Genomic DNA, 19,833 nt, shown 5'->3' on the forward strand with positions numbered 1-19,833 from the left:
GGAGGGGGGTTCCATTCATGCTTTATATTTAAATATAACTGCCTCTTACTCTTGGAAAGGGTTTCTTTTTGTGTTCATTCAGTTAATATTTTCCATTCTGTACTTTGTTCTTTCTTCCCTTCTGTATCTGGCTTTGAAGTCATCTGATTTTTCTGATCAAAGTGAAACTGCAGCTGATTATTTTAGTCGTTCCAACCGTAGGGGAAGTATTGTCTCTGATGTGGATGATGTAATTATTCCAGATCTAAATAGCGTGAGTGTAATGCATGTTTCTGTGTAAATCTGTCCTATGAATGACACATTTGAACATAGATGTTAATTCTGTAATTGAAAGAAGCCTGCCTTTAAAAATGATTAATGACATGTACCTAATAGCAAGAATTTTGTTGCTGTTTTTGTAAACTTCACATTTTTGTAAGAAAATTGTCAAATACTAATCCAATAAAAATAACTGTTTCTTGGCATGCTAGATTTATTTTAAAAGGGTTAAGAAAAGAGTTTGATGGTATGGCACAACCTCTAACTCTCTAAGGCTGGGGTGGACATAATGGTGGATCCAGCTGGCAGCCAGACTTCAATTCCCAACAGCCCCTGCCCACATTGCTGCTGCTAGTTTCCATGAAGACCCCAGGAGGGGTGGGGTTGTGATAGAGCAGACCTGGGTTTTCCATGGAGAGCAGCACCGGCAGGGCATGCGGCTGGGCAGGGAGCCGCTCTGGGCCTGGGATCTTGTAGTGGTGACAGTGTGGTCTGGAGCCGGGGCAGAGTCGCGATCCACTGCCTGCACACCCTGCCTTCTCCCTTCCAAAAATAAGGTGTTTGTCTTGACTAGGGGAACGGGTGGTATGTAAGAAAATACAATATATAAAAGTGCCACCTTCTTGGTCCACAAATCTTGAGTTTTGTTAGGGTAGTAACTGCTTGCTCTAGTAACAAAAATGAACCGAAGAAGTTGTCACTATGTGCATTCAACTGTTTGGTATACGTGCATCAAAGACTAGAGATGTTCATCCAGGAGTGTCCATCGAGTCTGTGCTTTGCCCATTCACCACTTTCATGCAGTATCATAAGGGTCAGAGCAGTGCAAGATCAACTGTCACTGAATGAAATGCCAGCATTAGCATTTATCTTAGCTTCTCCTTTAATTGTGTTCTTAGTTTTTACTTTGGGGAGAGGGAAGAGTTCCCTGCCTCTCCCTTCCCCCCCCCGCTACTCCCCACCACCACCAAAATACATTTTTGTCTTTACCTTCTGCTTCTAACAAGTTTTAGTCTTCACTCAAAAGAACTGTTTTTACCATGTCACTCAGGTTTTAAAAACTATCGTATGTCCCTTTAAATGGCTGCTACAGCATTTGCCTTTAATGCTTAAAAAGATGTACATCCCCCAAAAATGTATGGTGAGAGCCAAAAAATCTAGGGAAATTAACCCCAAAATGTTCCTTATGAGTCTGTCTGAAGCCTACATTTTATCTTGGATCCATAGACCCCAGAATATGCAGCTGCTTCCAGGAGGGTTTCCTTCAGCTTCATTAGTTGCCACATCATCTTTTTTCAAGACTAAGTTTTCAAAATTAACTAACTGAAGAAAGATGATGTGGCAAAAGAAAAGGGAACCTGCGGGGGGCAGTTCATAGGCTGTGGAAAAAAAACCTAGTTTCCTTTCCTAATTCCCTTGTGTCATTGGCCACTGTCACAATAAGTTTGCAATAACAACGTTTGCACATCTTTTAAAAAATGCAAGATAACTGCATCTCTAGCAGAGAAGTTATTTTTCCATGTTCCATGCTTTTAATTAAAAACAAAAAACAAAACAGGGACTTAACGATTTAATTATAACAAACTTAATCCAGTGAAAAACTGTTCCAAGGCTGCAAATATCATTTCATATCCATTGTAAATAAAAGCAAGCATTGTTCATTCTGTAAATGGTGTTGGACGAAATTGACACTGCTTTGTTTTCTAAAGCTTTTGTTGTAGTAATATGACATTTTCTTGAGTTGCTGACCTCTGAAGCAGGCAGCAATGCAAGACTTACTATTTGATAGCAGCATCCCAGGCAGCATGAAGATAGATTTCTTCTTTGATTTGCTGAAAGGTTCTGGTGCATTTTCCATTGTTATGTGATTTTGTATACTTCCAATAAGAAGGAAGACCTCACAACTTTTTACACATCCACTGCAAAGGACTTCTCTGCTGCTTTTTTCCTTTCTGACTGTACCGCCTCTGCTGTTAATCTGTATTGATGGCAGCCTCAGAATACTTGGGTACCCACCTAGAACTAGACCTCATCTTCCTCTGTCTTTTGGGCCTGCCTCTGCCATTTTAACAGCGTGACTTAATGGACAAATGGGCGGTTGGAATTCTTTCCATAAGCTGCTTCAGTCTTATCCAATATGTTTCCTGATGCCTTCCAATCTTTGTCTTTCCTTGTTCAAGGGCTGATTTTGTGAGAGGTTACCTAAAGTAGGAGCTGACTCTCTAGGTGTATCCTATAAAACCTGTACCCTCCCGTGTAATGATAAATACGTTTGTTTTCTGTTTACCCTTAGGGCTCTCAGGTCTGTTCTTTACTTCAGATTTAGAATGGTCAGATTTTATCCTTCAGCTAGATCAAATATATTGTTTTGCAGTTCTCAGTATGAAAGATGTTTATTTTAAGACAGTGTTAAGTGTTAATCCAAGATATTAGGATTACAGTCCATATGCAAAATAAGTATTTCCCTATTTAGGCATTTGGTTAATAAGAGGGATCCTTCAGTCACTTTTTGCATTTACTCAATTTGATTGCTCTCGTGGTAAAGAAAAGTCCATTTTGACATCAGTTTTGATTATCTTGTGCATTGGAACAATTTTATTGATCCTATAATCCAGGGAAGATTCAAGACCTCATCACCCTTGTTAGATCAGCTTCAAAGGGAATCCTCAGACTTCTGTATAATCTTCCATTTTCTATACAAGATGCCATGCAACTGACAACTGTATTCTTCATTGTCTTCAAGCATGATTCCAATCTTGCCTGTTTCTGGCAAGCATGACATTTTAATTTTAGTTCGTATTAATATCACATATGCCTCAATTAGTGGACTCACAAGAAGACGGTATCCAGAGGGAGTCTCTATTTCAACTCTTGCAATGAGAACAGTAAAGTCAGAGCTAGATTGGGGAACTCCCTTGCATAGAAAAATGGTTCATGGTGTTTAATTTAAAGTATTCCTTGTTTGTTCATATAAGTTGTTCCATATAAGTTATGTCAGATGTCCACGATTTATTACATAAATCATAAATAAGCAAGAGAGGTGCTTGATTATCTTAGTAATGTATCAGTCAAAACTCTGAATAGGACTAGCATTTGACAAAATAAAGTGGTTTCCTGTGAAAGCCCGTGCCTTTCTGAATTAGTCTCTCTCTAAGGTACCTGTACCTTCTAACTGACTTCAGACTAACATGGCTTACCACCTCTATGCTAAAGGGGAAGAGAGTCTTTCATTCTCTAGATCAGGGGTTGTCAACTGGGGGTACTTCGAAAGGTCCCAGGGGGTATGTGGATGTGGGCAGGGATGGAGTGCTGCCACCACCCTGCGCCGCTGCCTCACAGGAACAGGGCTGGGGCAGGGCGAGAGCAGGGCTGCACAGATGCCCCACTGCTGCTGCTCTTCCCTGCCCCCCCCCCCCCCCCCCCCGTACACTTATTAAAAAGGGGGCAACTGGGGGTAAACTTATTTTAAAAGGTTGAAAACCCCTGCTGTAGATGATAGAATCTCCTTTTATTTGCTCCAAATCTTTCAGGTGATATCCTAAATTGTCTTCTTTTTTTGCTGACAAAATGCAGGTGATGAAGTTTCCACATAGACACTTCAAGTAAGTCATGTGTTTGCAGCTGGCACTTTTGCCTTCTATGACACTTTGACTTTGGTTTTATTAAAACTTATTTAGCTAGGGCCCATGTAAACTCAGTAGCTTCCCTTAAGGGCAGTCTTACTGAGAGATGCAGGGCAACAACAGGAGGTTCTGTTCATAATTGATTGAAGAATCACCCTCTAATATAGTCATCTGCTTTTCACATCTCTTTGGAAAGTCATTGTTGCAGTTCTGCAACAACTAGGTTCTGAGTGCTCATCTACTTGGTATGCTGCCTTGGAGTCTCCTATAGGGTATCACTGAAAGGACAAACACATGAATTCAGTAACATATCCTCTTTCATGAATCCTCTGTGTCTTCTATATAGTCTTTCCCCCTCTTTTTTTTCTGGGATATAGTTATATGGAGATTTGGTATAAAAGCAGTGATGATTTGGTCCTCCATTATCCTGCATATGTTTGGCTGGGTGCATAAGAATGGTTGTGTGCATGCCTAGCACAAATATATGTTTCTAGCAAAATCTCTAGCCTGCAGTATATATTTTGCTGTTCAACCACAGTGGAATGCATGTAGGGACAGCTACTATTACTATGTTGGAAAGTAACTTTGTTTTATTTCCACTTCTATGCTGTTGCTAGACTGTCGCCATCCAGTTTTAAGTCTAAGCTAGATCCTGTTCCATTCCGTGCACCAACACCAACATTGACTGAAATAAAATGGCAGGATGTCTGGCAGAGCCAGACTTTCTTCATTGTCTGTATAACTGAGGGCAAAACTTGGTACCCTCAGGACAAGACTTGTGTGTTCTTGCTGATGCTTCAGTAAGGTACAATATAGTCTCAAACAATTTAATAGAAAGTAAATAATAATTAGTATTCTTTGATCATGATCTGATTTAATCTTCCTTTTTTTAATGATACTGTCCACTTTATGAAATAGTTACATTGGGTTGTGATTTGGACATTTTTCCTGGTAACTAAAATGTCAACCGATTTTTCTTGTGCAAGTCTAGTTAGATAACAGGTTATTTGTAGTTCCATCTGACATCATAGTTACCAAAGTTTTGAAGACTTTGTTTGTTTGCTTGTTTTGTGAGCATGAATTATTAGAATATTATTCAGTTAAAATAAAAAATATTTTTGGTTCAGCAGTTGAATTTTTCTGCTTGGGGGAAGTGCTTTCTAAAGGATTGTTTATAACTTTTTTGTAGTTATATAAATTACTTCTTATTTGGTTAAACAGAGGAGGGTGTTTATTCACAGAATTAGATCCATAAAATCTATCATTGTAACTTTTTTTTGTCTTACAGCTGGAAGAAAAGTGTGACAAACAACAGTATTCGGAAATTTATACAAGGGTAAAATTTTTCTTTTTTTTTTTTTTAAGATTAAAAATCAGCTTCCTTCAGTTATTAACAATTTCTAAATGATTTCCCAATGTTAGGATGCTGTAGGCTTTTACTGAAGTGTTTTGTACCCCAATAGTTTAAAATCTGTGATTGCAAAATGTCACGTAGCTAGATTATAGATAGATCTTTCCAATTCCTCTTTCAGTCCCTTAATCTCTTCCTATGGGAAAAGCTTTTTCTAATATGATTTCTCTTATAAAACTTGCCCTGCTTGGCAGGAAAGGTTGATTTTTTTTTTTTTTAAGAGGCAGAACTATAAAAACTGATTTCAGATGCTTCTGTGGGTATTACTCCCATTATGAAAAGTGATCACTGTTACTAGAATTGCATAGAATCTTTTGAGTATGCTTCAGCACTTTGTCTGCTAGTGAGAGAGATTTGAGTAAAAAATACTAAATAAAGTTGAAATTGATAATTGATGAGTTTCTCTAGATTTTCTCTTTAATGCTACAACACTTCAAAATATTTTTGTAAATTTCACATTACAAAACACATTGTATATCATAGTAAGTAAATGGATTGATCTACAAAGATGTCAACTGGATTTTGGAAATTAATCATCTTAAAATATATGGTATATGACTCCAGATTAAGGTGAGGGAAAAAATTATAAATGATTTTAAATCCAGAGCATTTGGTGTTGTTTTGTTGTCAGCTAATTTGATTTTAAAAACACATCTTAAGGTGGGAGGTAACCACCCCAGAAGATATCACTGGTACAGTTTCTGGTATTGTTAACTTTTTTTCTCCTTTTAAGCCGGCATCTCGAAATTCAGCAACCGCAACTCCCCTGAGCGGAAACTCATCCAGACGAGGAAGCGGGGATACCAGCAGTTTGGTTGATCCCGATGTCTCATTAACTGAATTGAGGGTAAATAGCATTATTTGAGGATTAGGAATAAAACTGTGGCGGGAGGAAGAGAAATATGATTAATATGGCTTGCGGGAGAGCCTTTATTTGCCATGGAAAACAAAATGCGACACCCCTCTCCTGTCACTTTTATGAAGGAAGGTTTATATTCTTTAATATTTCATATGATATTATTCATGTGTAAAGTTGTGGAACTGATTAACTTATTTTTAAGAAATTTTAAGTAGCTGGATAAATTTAAGGATTGGGGCTGACCTGTTTTAATACTAGTGATTTTCAGATAGTGGTTGCAAAACAACGTAGTAAAAAATTCATATACTTGCAGGTCGTCTTCAGTTTCTGTGAGTTAATTGTATTTTGTTTTGCAATTTTTTGCATTTAAATGAAACCTATGCAAAGCTTATTTCCTTTTCGTTCACATATTTTTCAGCTATTTTCTCTTATTTTTATACAATGGTTCATTCCTATGTCCTACAGGAGATCTATGATCTTAAGGACCAGATACACGATGTAGAGGGGAGATACATGCAGGGACTTAAGGAACTAAAGGTATCAGGGCTTATCCCAAGCATGCATTTCTGTATGAGTATATTTGGGTCATGGAGATTTTTACCAATTTCACTAACTGCTTTATTAACTAGGTTTTTTTTTTGTTTTTCCATGAAGCATGTGGCTTCTCTGCAGCGCATAGGGTTGTTCAGATTTATTTTATTTTGGACATGTAAAAGTTACAATTTCCTTGTATATCCTAAAATGTTTATTAATCCTGCATTCAAATAACATAATAGCATTTCCATTTTTGTCAAGTATTCTCAGTGCAGTTTTTGTCTTACTGGAACAGCTTAGCATGTGTTTTTAATATTTACTGCACATTAAAATTTCACGTAGCTTATGAGAAAAAGAAAGAAATCACATATAGTTCTGACACAGTTTAACCAGAGAAAGTGCCAAGAATTTCAACAGAACTTCCAACCTAAAATGTTTTTCAGAATATTCTTTTCTTTGTTTTTTGAATTCAGATTTGTTTCGTACTTAGAAAAGAAAAACATATGCAAGCACTGAAGAAGAGACTCTTTTGATTACATAGAATTCTGGTCTTGCTTAATTTACATTTTACATGGATTTTTTTTATTTTATTTTTTTTGCTTATCTACGTGAGGAAGGAGCTAGAATATATGTAACATTCTGGTAGAGAGGAACTTTGGATTTGAGCTGTCCATTATTCTACTCTAGACCATCTCTCCTTCAGTGAATAACTAAGTACACATAGATAAAAACTGATGGTCTGAAACTATGATGACGTATGTTATTTGTTCCCGTTGATAAAAGTACATTAATGTGTTTGGACTATTCTGAAATGCCCTTTAGTAGGCTACAGAATCCTTTATGCATTTTAATGACTTCCCCTAATGGGAGGCTGATCTGAAAGATATCGAAGAATTCGTGTTACTATACACGCAAATCAGAAATCCTGTAGTGACTATACTAACTACAGATTAAATTAAAAATACAGCATTATTAAGTTTTGTAGTTATAACTATTTAGAAGTTCTCCATTTACTCCAAGTTATCAAAACATTTTGTATATTCAGACGTTCACCATTTAACGCTTGCACCTGATATTTTTAAAATAAGCCTAACACTAATAAATATGAAATACTTTGCATGTTTGTATCTCATAAGTGAAGTTACATTTCATTAGCAATGATTTATTTCTGTGTAATAATAATTTCATGCTTGTCATTTAGCCAGAAGTTGAAATTTAACTTCTAGAACTGGTACTTGGCTGAGATCTGATTTAGAAAATGTATTACTTTTAGTTTTATTATTTTTGTATTATTCTTTTATTTTACTAATTTATTACCTAAGAACCAAAATTAAGAATTCCTTTTAGACAGTTTATGTTGCCTTCATCTATGTCCTAGTCTTCTATCTAGTTACTATTTGCAACTATCCAGAGAACTGCAATGCAAGAAAAAATATTTTTTTACCTGTAAGTTTTATTTCTCATATTTACTACACAGTAAATATGTATCTCCGTCTTTAGATATTAATGACATTACCCTGGAAGGTATTCTATATTTTGGTGGGGAAGAGTGGGCAAAAGGATGCTTTACTTACAACAAAAGTAAGAATAATAAATAGAAGAAGAACCAGTGTACAAGGTTTGCAGCCCTTTGTTTACCCCTAAACTTCTGTTGCAGATTTCTGATTCTTTTGTTCTAATTCTGTATGACTTTCTGGAGACCTTTTCCTCTACCCCACCTCCCAAAAAAAAAAAAAAAAAAGGTATCACACTGTCATTTCCTCAACCCAGGTGTCCTGCTTCTGAAAGGGAGGTCAGAATAATGTAGATGAAATTATAATAAGTCAAATTTAGGCTGTCAAAACTAACTTTCTGGAACAACTGTAAGATTCTTCTTGAGAAAGTTTGAATTATAGGTGCTCTTTGCTTTGGACAGCACCAAGCAAAAGGGAGTCATGGCCAATGACTTAATGTTGTATAGATTCTCTACTAATACTATTAATAAGTAATACTGGAAATTACATCAGTTCAGACTTTGAAAATAAGACTGGATAAGACAGAGTGGGAAATATTCCTGCATTGGCAAAAAATGGACTTGATGATTGAATACATTTTTGCTTTTGTTTTTTTGTTTTTTCCTTGCATCTTTTAGTGATATTAAGTTTTCACACTTTGAAAGTAACTTCATACAAGGGCCACTATGTATTTTAAAAGATTCACAGAGACTAATAGCTTATATAGTACTTGGATAGTTGACATTTGGCTGCTTGTTATCCTGTTTTTCAGAAGCCTCACAAGCACAAAGAACATAAGGGAAGTGGTTAGGAGTGAGCTAGGCATATAACAATGTGTACATATGCGTTCTCTGCAGTCGGGGAGGGAGAGATCAAAACTACTGTGATTTCCAAAATGTAAATGAAGTGTTTTCTTACAAACAGTAAACTTGGTAAGGAAAAATTACAGACTTTGAGACATAGATGTCTCTATACATAAGATGATTACCAAAATGTGTGACTATCTTAACACACGTGTTTTGAGATATAAATATAGCTATGTAGTTATATATTAGAGGTTATTGAAGTTTGATATATTTATATAATGTGTGTGTGTGATATAGACCTATGGGATAATCCTCATCCTCCTGGTCTGGTCTATAGCAGACACCCACCATGATGTCACCCTTGTTGCTCTCCCCTCTGACACTAACCAAGAGACTTTTAACAGGCCTATCTCCAGTTTTATACTGGAGTCCTGACCAAGTATACGTATCTTTTACATAAAGAGGTCTATATCACACACGTTATATAGATATATCAAACTACAATAACTCTCCAATATATAACTCCAATTTGTATAAAAATTATATAAATTTTGTTTGAAGGTAGTCACATGTCTTGATAAGTCCCTATGTAGTTAAGAGACATCTCTGTTTACTTTTAACATGCATAATGTTATGAGATATAATAATAAGTATTCAGAAGTTGTGATCATGCTCAGGTTTTTTTTAAAGCATAGATTTAAGATTTAAACAGTTAAGATCGCTTACACTTTTTTTTTTCCATAATCTGTATTTGAACAGTTAATAGTTTTAGTTTTCTTTAAATTGAGTTTGTCATTTAACGTAATTTCAGGGTATATTTGCAAAAACATAACATAAAAGTTATGCAGCTGTCAGAGTCAAGAAAATATACATTTATGGGAGAAATGGGTTTTACGAGCATGAGTACCAAAGTTATGAAGGTGGCATAATACCAGTGAAAAATGAATCTGTAGCTTGTTGTGCAAATTACAATAATTACTTTGCTTTGAATTAGTACCATCAGCTGAAGAGTAGAGATTTATTGTTTTTATTCTCTGTTTCTACCTACAATGCCTGATTTAGCAGATTAATAAAATGTTTTGTCTGAATGTTAATGCAAAATTAATTTAAGTCCTTCAATATTATGATAGTATTTAACATTCATCTTACTTTTTGATACACTAATGCTGATATTTCCAATATCTGTGTAGGATTCTCTTGCTGAAGTTGAAGAGAAGTATAAGAAGGCCATGGTATCCAATGCACAGTTAGATAATGAGAAAAACAATTTGATTTATCAAGTGGATACACTAAAAGATATCATTGAAGAGAGAGAGGAGCAGATGGCAGAGTTCTTCAGGGAGAACAAAGAGAAGTCAAAGGTACTGACTGATATTTCATGCATTAAGCTATATTATAAGAGCATAAACTGCTTTTAAAGAAAAAAGAGCCTTTTTTAATTAGAAAAGTCAGCCTTGTTACTAGTAGAAGTTTTTGGATGCTGAAAATTATTTGTTTTAGTGCAGAGAGGCCAGAACAGGCATAGTCAAAACAGGGGTGGGCAGTTATTTGGGCCCTGAGGGCCACATAGGCTGTTTTAGTGAGCTGTCATGGGTTGGATCACCACTCTTCTCTTCCCCCACCCCACCATCCCTCCCCTCAGTGCAACAACTCGCCAAAACTCCCTGTGCAGGATGGGCCCCCAGGCAGCAGTGTTCAGGAGCAGGGCAGGTGGGAAGGCTGGGATTACAGGGCAGGGACAGTGTAGGGCCAGGGCCATGTAGGAGCCATGATCTGGTGCCTACATGCCCCTTTGATGGGCATGGGTTCTGCAGGCAGGGGCATGCAGGGAGCAGATCACAGCTCTGCCCCATCCCTGACCCTAGTCCCGGATGCAACTTCCCACCTCCCTGTGCACGCTGCCTGCGTGGCTTCTTAGAGCTGTGTCAGGGACTGGGGCAGTGACAGCACAGGTCCATGGAAGTACTGGAAGCTGCTGCCGAGCCTCACTGAGAGGGCTGCAACACCCACAAGGGGGAGAGGACGGTTGCAAGTCCTGCAGCCAAGGAGGGGAGGCAAGGGTAGGGGATGGCCATGTGTCACTGCTGAGCCCACCAAGTGGGGGGAACTTAGCCACCCTCCCCCCGCCCCCCATCCTCTTTCCTGGCCTGGGGTAAGATGCCCACAGTGGGGAGGGAGAGGTGTGAATTGGCAGACACTCCACACCCCACCATGTACTTGGACTTAGCTGCCAGGACTGGGCCAAGGGAGGTGGGAACACCCCTGTTCCCTGCCAACCCTCAGCTTGCTTTGGGTCACCCACATGGCAGCCCCCAGCACTGCTGGCTCAGTATGGGGCAGAGCGGTGTTGGGGCAGCAGCAGGAGTCCTGGTAAGGGTGATGTGTCTGGAGGCAGGAGCCTGTCTTTATGGAGGCCGTTCCCCAGCCCCTGACTTAGGTCCCCACCCAGCCATGCGTGATCTCCCTGAAGACCAGGCCCTGGCTCTGAATGCAAACACCTCACCAGGGCTCCTGCTGCTGCCACTGCACCTACCCTGCTGCCACTCCATGCCACCATAGCCCGTGCCAAGCTGGCAGGGCTGGGGGCTGCTGTTGCTGTGCAGGCATCCTGCGATGAGCTGCAGGCTAGCACAGGAGTGCTTCAGCACTGCCCAGCAGAGCCAAAGGACCTGTAATGGGCTGGGCAAAATTGCTCTGCAGGCTGGATTCAGCCCACAGGCTGCGTTTTGCCCACCCCAAAGTTAAAATGACAAGGCCTCCAATATCTTGCCTCATTGGGTAAAAATCAGTATTCTTCAGTCACTAAGATTTTTCCTGGCCAAAGGGTGTTAATCCAAAATTTTTCTGACAATTGCCGTGTGATGTAATGCACAGAAGCCTGATCTGGGTTCATTAATCTGATGAGAAGGGGAAAATTTGGCTTCTTACCACCTCATTTTCCTTGGATCATGAGGTTGGGGCAAGACACCAGCCAGGTTTGTTTGTGTGTTTTTAATATTAATACCTAACTTAGAAGGCTTTTAGTCTTCTGGCTAGTCTGGAAAATTTTTTAAGACCATGAAACTGAAGTTTAGCTATTAGTCTCTTTGAATTTTTTTTTAATCTTGCAGGAATTCAGCATCAGTACTAACGTTTGCTTATATTCGTAACCTCTTTTAACTTTATATGGAAAATGTATGTAAGAAATACAAACCAAGGTTTGAGTTTCCTACATATTTTTCTGTAGGAACTGGAAAGGCACAAACACATGGGCAATGTTCTACAGCGTAAGTTGGATGAACTTAAAGAAGGTCTTCGCCAGAGAGATGAACTAATAGAGGTATGTACACATTCTGAGGAGACTTATGGAAAGATGTCAGTTTTTTTTAATGGGCATAGACGGAGTATAGAAGGCTTGGGTGGTATATATATGCTGTCTCCACTTTTATAAAATAAATATAAGTACCATCTCTACATTTCTTAGGAACAAAAAGTTGTCCTGACTTGGTAACAAGAATATAAGCTAGCCAGAAGTATTTTTAATTATTTTATATCAGTTTGCTGGATCTAACTGAAAATTGGAAATGTTTGTCTAAAGTTTTTAAAAGTTTTGTTTTGTTGTAATTTAAATCTTGTTTTGAATATTTAGGTCCTTGGGCCAGTGTTCCTCTTTTCTTCTGTGAGCACAGATTTAGTACTTGTATGGAAAAGTGTGTTCATGTATTGGAACGTCTGAGGAACTGGAATTTCCACAAATATTAGTCAACCAGATTGTCCACATTCTACAAGCTACAAATTAACTTTTTTTCCTTTTCCTTTCCAGTTTTAAAAAGACAGCTTTATACTGTTTGAATTAGGTTTGCATAATATTTGTGTATTCATTCACATACGAACATATCATTGTCAGAGTTCGCCTAGTAGTACCTATATTGCATTGTACTTATACATAGTTGGCCTAGTGTTCTTATATTACGTTGGTGAAACAAAGAATGTTAGGACTAATCCTTCCTTAATTTATGAAAAAATGGAGATTCCTCTTTATGTAAAAGATATGTATACTTTGTCAGGAGTCCATTATGAAACTGGAGATAGACCTGTTGAAAGTCTCTTGGTTAGTGTCAGAGGGGAGAGCAACAAAGGTGACATCATGATGGGTGTCTGCTATAGACCAGACCAGTAGGATGAGGTGGATGAGGATTTCTTCAAACAGTTATCCAGTTTAATGTGAGGACCTGACTCAAGCCAAGTGCTAAATAATCCGGCAGCTGGCCCAATAGCACTCTGCCATAGGGATCCTAATCCAGGAAACTGCTTACTTACGATAAAAACCTCCACATCCTGGGTTTCAACTTGATTGCTGCACTCTACCATCCACTCTATGGCATTACTACATTTGCCAAAACCTGTGTCACATCCAGACTAATAGCCACTTCTCCCTGCAGCAACAAACTCTCTTGGATTGCAGCATTCATCAATGGTAACCACAGTCAATGTGTATAAACCACCTAAAACTCCCTTCACTAACATCCCTGTAGACCCCCACACAACAATTTACTCTGGAGATTTTGTTGGTCAGCACTTGGAGTGTGGCTACCAACATGACTTTCCAGATGGCAAAGCACTGGTAGCCTGGGCATCTTCAGCAGGACTTGCCTTGCTCTATGACTTCAAACAACTTGGCTCCTTCTGCTCAACCAGATGGAAAACCGATACCAACCCTGACCTGGCCTTCACAAGTGCAACAACCTTTCCCACTTCTCCTCCCATCAGAATAGCAATCAGCAATTTCCCCCATTTGCAGCACCATCTTTAATTAAGCATCCCGCACTTATACAACTCACATCAATCTTAGCAACCCCACGTTGAAACTCCACTAAAGACAACTGGGATAGATTCAGAACAGACTGCTAAACTCATTACCTCCCTACTTGAACCAAACAACCCTGATATCAGTAAGACATACGAAACATTCTGCTCTCTAATCATTCAGACTGCCAAAGACAACATTTCTTGAGGCTTTCGAAAATCCTACCTCCCTGGGTGGAATGACAAATGCAATAAATTAGCCAATTAATATCAATCTGCTGCCACTCTTGAAGAAATCCATAATGCTGTCACAGCACTCCTTGACCACCTAGTAAACAGACAAGATAAATAGATCCAAACCACCCAAAACATAAACTTTGCCCACTTGAGCAGGAAAGCCTGGTCCACTATCAGGTGCTTAACTGGCAATTCCAGACAATCCCCAAAAGCTCCAGTAAAAGCCAGTGACATCACCAGATGTTTTAACAATGGGAAATTTTCAAAATCAGACAGACATTTCCACTGCATGGTGAATGCAAAATTGAGAGAGGCCTGGTACTCTTTCCTCAGTAGACTCAAATCTCTGCATCAACTTTAAATTCAAAGAGATGATGCAGGCCATCAGCACCCTCAAGGCTGAAAAGTCCCCAAGCCCAGACAACTTCCATCCAGAATTCTTCATCCACCTTAGTGACTGTATTCTCTCCTGGCTCCAATGCTTTTTCCTCCCATTTCCACCCAAAATCTGGTGGTGTGCGAAAGTTGTCATCATCCTTAAACCAAATAAACCACCGGAAGACCCAGGTAGCTACAAACCAATTGGCCATCTCTCAGTGGGATTTAAACCCATGGAGAGTCCTCTACAATCGCCTATACCTCATCATTGATCCCCAGCTCCCAGAGGAACAGGCTGGCTTCCGTCAGAACTGCTCAACTACTGAGCAGGTCTCCCGCCTCACAGAGGCAGCTTTTGAAGAAGGGCGGAAGTGCGGAGCAGTCTTCATAGATTTATCTGCAGCCTGTGACACAGTATGGCAATGAGGCCTCACTGAAGCTCCTTCACAAAATCACCAACAAACATATGGTCCACTTTCTGCAAGAACTCATCGTCAACTGTTACTTCACTCTTCATATTGGAAAAGACGTATCTAACAGGCACCCTCTGAAGAATGGCGTGCCTCAGGGATCTGTCCTAGCACCTTTGCTCTTCAACATCTACACCTCAGACTTTCCCCCACAACATCCCAAAATATATATATATATGCACAGATGACATAGCCCTAATGATCGCAGGAAAAAACTTCAAGAATCTGGAGCAAAGTCTGACAAACGACCTCACTACCATAAGCACTTACTTTCAGAGCTGGAGACTCAAACTAAACATCACAAAGACTGTCAGCACCTTCCACCTTGCCAACAAATTTGCCAAAACAACATTGAATGTCAGATGTGGAACAAATTCCATCCCTTTCAAAAGCTACCCAAAAGTACCTTGGAGTCACCCTGGACCACACCCTAACCCACAAGATGCACTTTGCCCAACTGGCAGCCAAAGTACAAGCTTGTAATAACCTCTCCATTGACTAGCTGGTCTCAAATGGGGAGTTAACCCCACCATACTTCAGACATCCACCCTGGCACTGACATACTCAACAGCTGAATACTGTGCCCCAGTGTGGTGCAAAAGTGCCCACACTCACAAAGTGGAGAGCACACTTAACAGCATGCGACTTGTATCTGGATGCATCCACTGTACCCCTACATCATAGGTAACACTGATCAGCAGTATTGTTCTTCCTGACACCCACGAGCAGCAAAGCTTCCGCCTCCTTCGCCGTGCTGAACTAGACCATAATGACTACCTACATTAGCACATCTGTGCAGACCCTCATTGGGCAGTGCCTCTGAACTGGGAAACCCCTCATTGCCCACCTGCACTCTATTTCCAAAAGTTCTTCCTCAGACGACTGGTCTGTGCAACTATGGGAAGAACAGTGGGCTTCTGAGAACTGCAGACTCAAAACATTCATCCCAAACACCTCAACAAGACCTCGTGACTTCGATTTAGACATACTTTTCTGGGTCCACCTCAATAGACTGTAAACTAGTTACGGCCACTTCTGCCATAACATGCACTAAATGGGCCTGAAATCAAGTGCCGCTTGTTAATGTGGCACCCCCTCACAGACTGCAAACCACATAGTTACAGAATGCCCTGTCTTTCGTTGCCCTGGAAACCTCAGTGCCCTCCACAACCCATCTTAGTCCTGGCTTAGCTCTGTCCAATGTGAAATGTGACTCTGACATGGTATTTTTGTCATATGGAAAAAAAATCAGTGATCTGGAAGATGGGATGGAGTGCACCCTAAGTAAGTCTGAGGATGACATTAAGTGTGGGGGTGGAGGGGGAGTAGTAGATACATTGGAGGGTAGGGCTAGGATTCGGAGACCTAGATAACTTGAAGGATTGGATCAAAAGAAATCTCATGAAATTCAAGAAGAAGTGCAAAGTCCTGCATTTTGAACAAAACAGTTCCATGCACTGGTACAGGCTGGGGTCTTACTGGCTAACTAGCACCGCTGCAGAAATGGACCTGGGAGTTAAAGTGGACAGTACGCTAAATGTGAGCTAACTGTATACCCTTGTTGCACAGAAGGCAAACGGCATACTGGGCCACATTAGTGGGAGCATTGTCATCAGATTGAGAGAAGTGATTAGTCCCTTCTATTCAGCACTGGTGAGGCTACATCTGGAGTACTGTGTCCAGTTTTGGACCCTCCACTACAGAAAAGATGTGGGCAAATTGGAGAGAGTCCAGTGGAGAGCAGTGAAAATGGGTAGGGGGCTGAGGAACATGACTTCTGAGGGAGAGGCTGAGGAAACTGGGCAGCCTTCAGCTACCTGAAGGGTGGTTCCAAAGAGGATGGAGCTAGACTGGTCTTAGCAGTGGCAGGTAACAGAACAAGGAGAAATGGTCTCAAGTTGCAGCAAGGGAAGTTTAGGTTAGATATTATCAAAAATTTACTCACTAGGGGAGTATTAGAACAGGCTACCCAGAGATGTTATGGACTTCCCATCCTTGGAGGTTAAGACCTGACTAGGCAAAGCCTTTGGGATGACGTAGTTCGGGATGGTTCTGCTTTGAGCATAGGGTTGGACTAGATGACCTCCTGAGGTCCCTTCCAATCCTTATTTTCTATGATGAAGCCTATATCATCAAAGATATTCAGGTGCTGACATTTAAAATCTGTGGGAATCTTTTTTGACGGTTTAAGCCAATTTTTTTAGCTGCATTTTAGACATGCTTAAAAATGTAAACATTTTTATACAACATTTGAAAGCTGCTTTCACTGTTATTTTCCTTAGTTTGTCTGCTAGCTATGGTTATACAAGGCTATCTTTTCGGGCCTGTGAAACCCAAAAGTCTTGTAAGAGCAATCTAGCCTAGGGGTCAACATTTTCCAGCAGGGAGCCAAAATGACCTAGCTCAGAGCTGCTGCTACTGCTCCTCCCTGCTACTTAGCTGCAGTGTGCTGCAGTCCCTCTCTGCCAGAGCCCATGCCTCTTGACTGCAGGGCTGCATGGGTAGAGCTCACCTCTGTCAGACCTCTAGGCAGCTGACTGAAGTACAGTGCAGGGAAAGTCCCCTGCTGCTTAATGACACCAAAGCCCCAAGGCAGATCCAAAGGGTATGTTTGGTTCAAATCTGGCTTTAGGTTGTCAGCCCCAATCTAGATCGGGTATGGCTAGTGAGGTGATGAAGGTACTACTGGGGCTGCAGTTCTGTCATCTGAAGAACAAAATGCAAGCATGCAGTGTGACCTCTGGCTAGCCCAAGGGGCATTTGATTAATTGAAGAGGCATTGTGGTATATTGGACCAAAAACTGAAGGCAAAGCCAACTCATACATTTTCTAACTTTCTCTGACATTTAGCATTAATCTGTGAATTAGGATCTAGCTCGTATGTAGCTTTGTTATCATAACAGACAGGAACAGATTGTGGGCAAGAGGGCTAAAAGAAAATTTTAGCAGACCAACCAAAAAATGCTAAAAATACTGAAGTCACATCTGGATGTACTAGTATATTACTTAAAACTAAGTGGCAAACATTTCTTCTTAGACACTCTTCTTCTTTCTAATTTTCCAGACACTTGCTTTTTCATTTCATAAAGTTTGAGGTAATAAAACATGCATTAAAAACCAGGTATATAAACATTTACTGTAAGTTCTTAAGCAGTTTGTAGTGATTTGTTTTGTTGGGCACATGTAATAGATTTGTTACAGATTTTTCTAATGCATTTATTTTATAAACTAATATTGAAACTTTTATATGTTGTATTCAGTGCTTTAACATGCACAGTTTCTCGCCTTTGTAAGTTTTTCTGCTAAAAATCACCAAATTGTACAGTGTGATGATTCTAAATAGGGTACAGAAGAGTTAGACCTGGTTAGAAATACCAACACCCAGATTCTGAGTACGTTAATTATATTACATAAAAGAACATTTGTGTGCTCATTCTATTTTCCGTATAATAACCATCAAATCGGTTTGGTTGAGATGAGCACACTTTCTCAAAGGAATGCAGTTAAAATACACATTTCTCACTGAAGCAAACTTTGGTCTCAGTTTTCTGTAGGTAATATTTTTACTTCCATTCAGTTTTTGAAAGTTTCTAATATGTGTACCTTTTGCTATTGGGGTAAATTGATGAGACTGCAAGGATAAGCAAGCAACTTGGGGGCTTGAAAATCATATTTTAACCCGATTTCTAAACTGCCTGCCTAGATGCTACAATTTAATTAAATTAATTTTGTGGCTGTAAGCATTTTTAATGCATTGCAATAATTTATACAATTTCAAGTGAAATGTTAAAGTTTAATTTCATATGATAATTGTCAGTCTCTGCTGCAGAGCTACCATAAAAGTAATTATAAGGAATGTTACTATACATTTATGCCATCAAGAATATTACTTTCAGATAGCATTTGGAACTGCATGCTCATTTTAAAATCATCAGCAGTGGAAATTATATATTATGTTCTCTTGCATAATGTTGCTGTATAAGTAAAGTTAGTTACAATATTCTTGTATGATTCAAAAAAGGGAAAAACTAGTTTTAGCCTTAGATGCCATATCTGTTTTTAAATTTTATTCTTAAAAACCTTTTCTTTCATTTTTTTTTCTACTAAATTTTCTTTATCTCTTACTTTTCCTTTTCTGTCTTTCCTTTTATTCTTTCTTTCCTCATGTACTGCAGGAGAATCAACGCATGCAGCAGAAAGTAGACTGCTTAACCAGAGAGGTGTATGACCTCCAGGAGACAATTAATTGGAAAGATAAAAAAATGGGGGTATGCAATAAATATGGTGGAGAAGGGTGTATGAATTTAGAAATAGACTGGTATATTTCAGTGTTCCATAGGACTTTTAATAGTCTATGGATATGAAGGCCACTTATATTTTAGCCATTTATACTCTTCGTAGTCTGGTATTTCTGAATAAATGAAAAATCCTCATTGTAAGAAATCAGTGAGTTCCGTTCCATATTAGAAGATTTCATATGTAGAATGAGTATGACAGATACATTTACAATTTTATGCTTTAAGAAATTGATTGTGAATACTGCATTTTCTGTATTAAGACTGGACTGTAGGATTCATCTAACCAGTTGTCATACCTTTTAGCCAATTTCAATGCTTTGGGTACAGCCAGAGCTACATATACTTTGCACTATATCTAGTAGGTATCAGGTAGATTTTTTTTCCCCAAGCCTTGCCTAAAATATATTTTAAAGTAAGTGTAATTGGGTTTTTAATCTTGTTTTCCCTAACAAGTGTCAAAAAACCCAGTCGATTAATAAGAATAAGTAACTATGAAATGAAAGCTGAAAACCAAAGGGTTCCTAGAGGTCTTCTAGTATGCTGTGTTTAAATTTTACAGTCATCTTTTCAGAGCGCTTATCAAGTACACGTACAGGTTTGAATTTTTTTCTGCTGAAATAAATTAGCAGAATACTGTATTAAAAAGTTGCACTCAGCATAGAAATTGTAAATGATCATTAA

At 39.1% G+C, this 19,833-nt stretch overlaps 1 protein-coding gene across 23 annotated transcripts in view; it reads left to right on the forward strand.

The window, feature by feature from the left end:
* LRRFIP2 (LRR binding FLII interacting protein 2) overlaps positions 1-19,833 on the forward strand; it is an 86,312-nt gene that overhangs the window by 53,005 nt on the left and 13,474 nt on the right. For 11 of the 23 annotated variants that reach the window (XM_025216486.1, XM_014525101.2, XM_025216487.1 and 8 more), the window contains 7 exons: positions 140-253; positions 5,170-5,217; positions 6,026-6,139; positions 6,617-6,688; positions 10,175-10,345; positions 12,211-12,303; positions 19,030-19,122. In XM_025216486.1, the coding sequence (XP_025072271.1) occupies positions 140-253; positions 5,170-5,217; positions 6,026-6,139; positions 6,617-6,688; positions 10,175-10,345; positions 12,211-12,303; positions 19,030-19,122 (705 nt within the window). The remainder of the gene's footprint in view (positions 1-139; positions 254-5,169; positions 5,218-6,025; positions 6,140-6,616; positions 6,689-10,174; positions 10,346-12,210; positions 12,304-19,029; positions 19,123-19,833) is intronic. The other 12 variants (XM_025216495.1, XM_025216499.1, XM_025216507.1 and 9 more) reach the window with 7 other exon arrangements.

This window comes from Alligator sinensis, unplaced genomic scaffold, assembly GCF_000455745.1.
Source record: "Alligator sinensis unplaced genomic scaffold, ASM45574v1 scaffold763_1, whole genome shotgun sequence".
NCBI lineage: Eukaryota > Metazoa > Chordata > Crocodylia > Alligatoridae > Alligator > Alligator sinensis.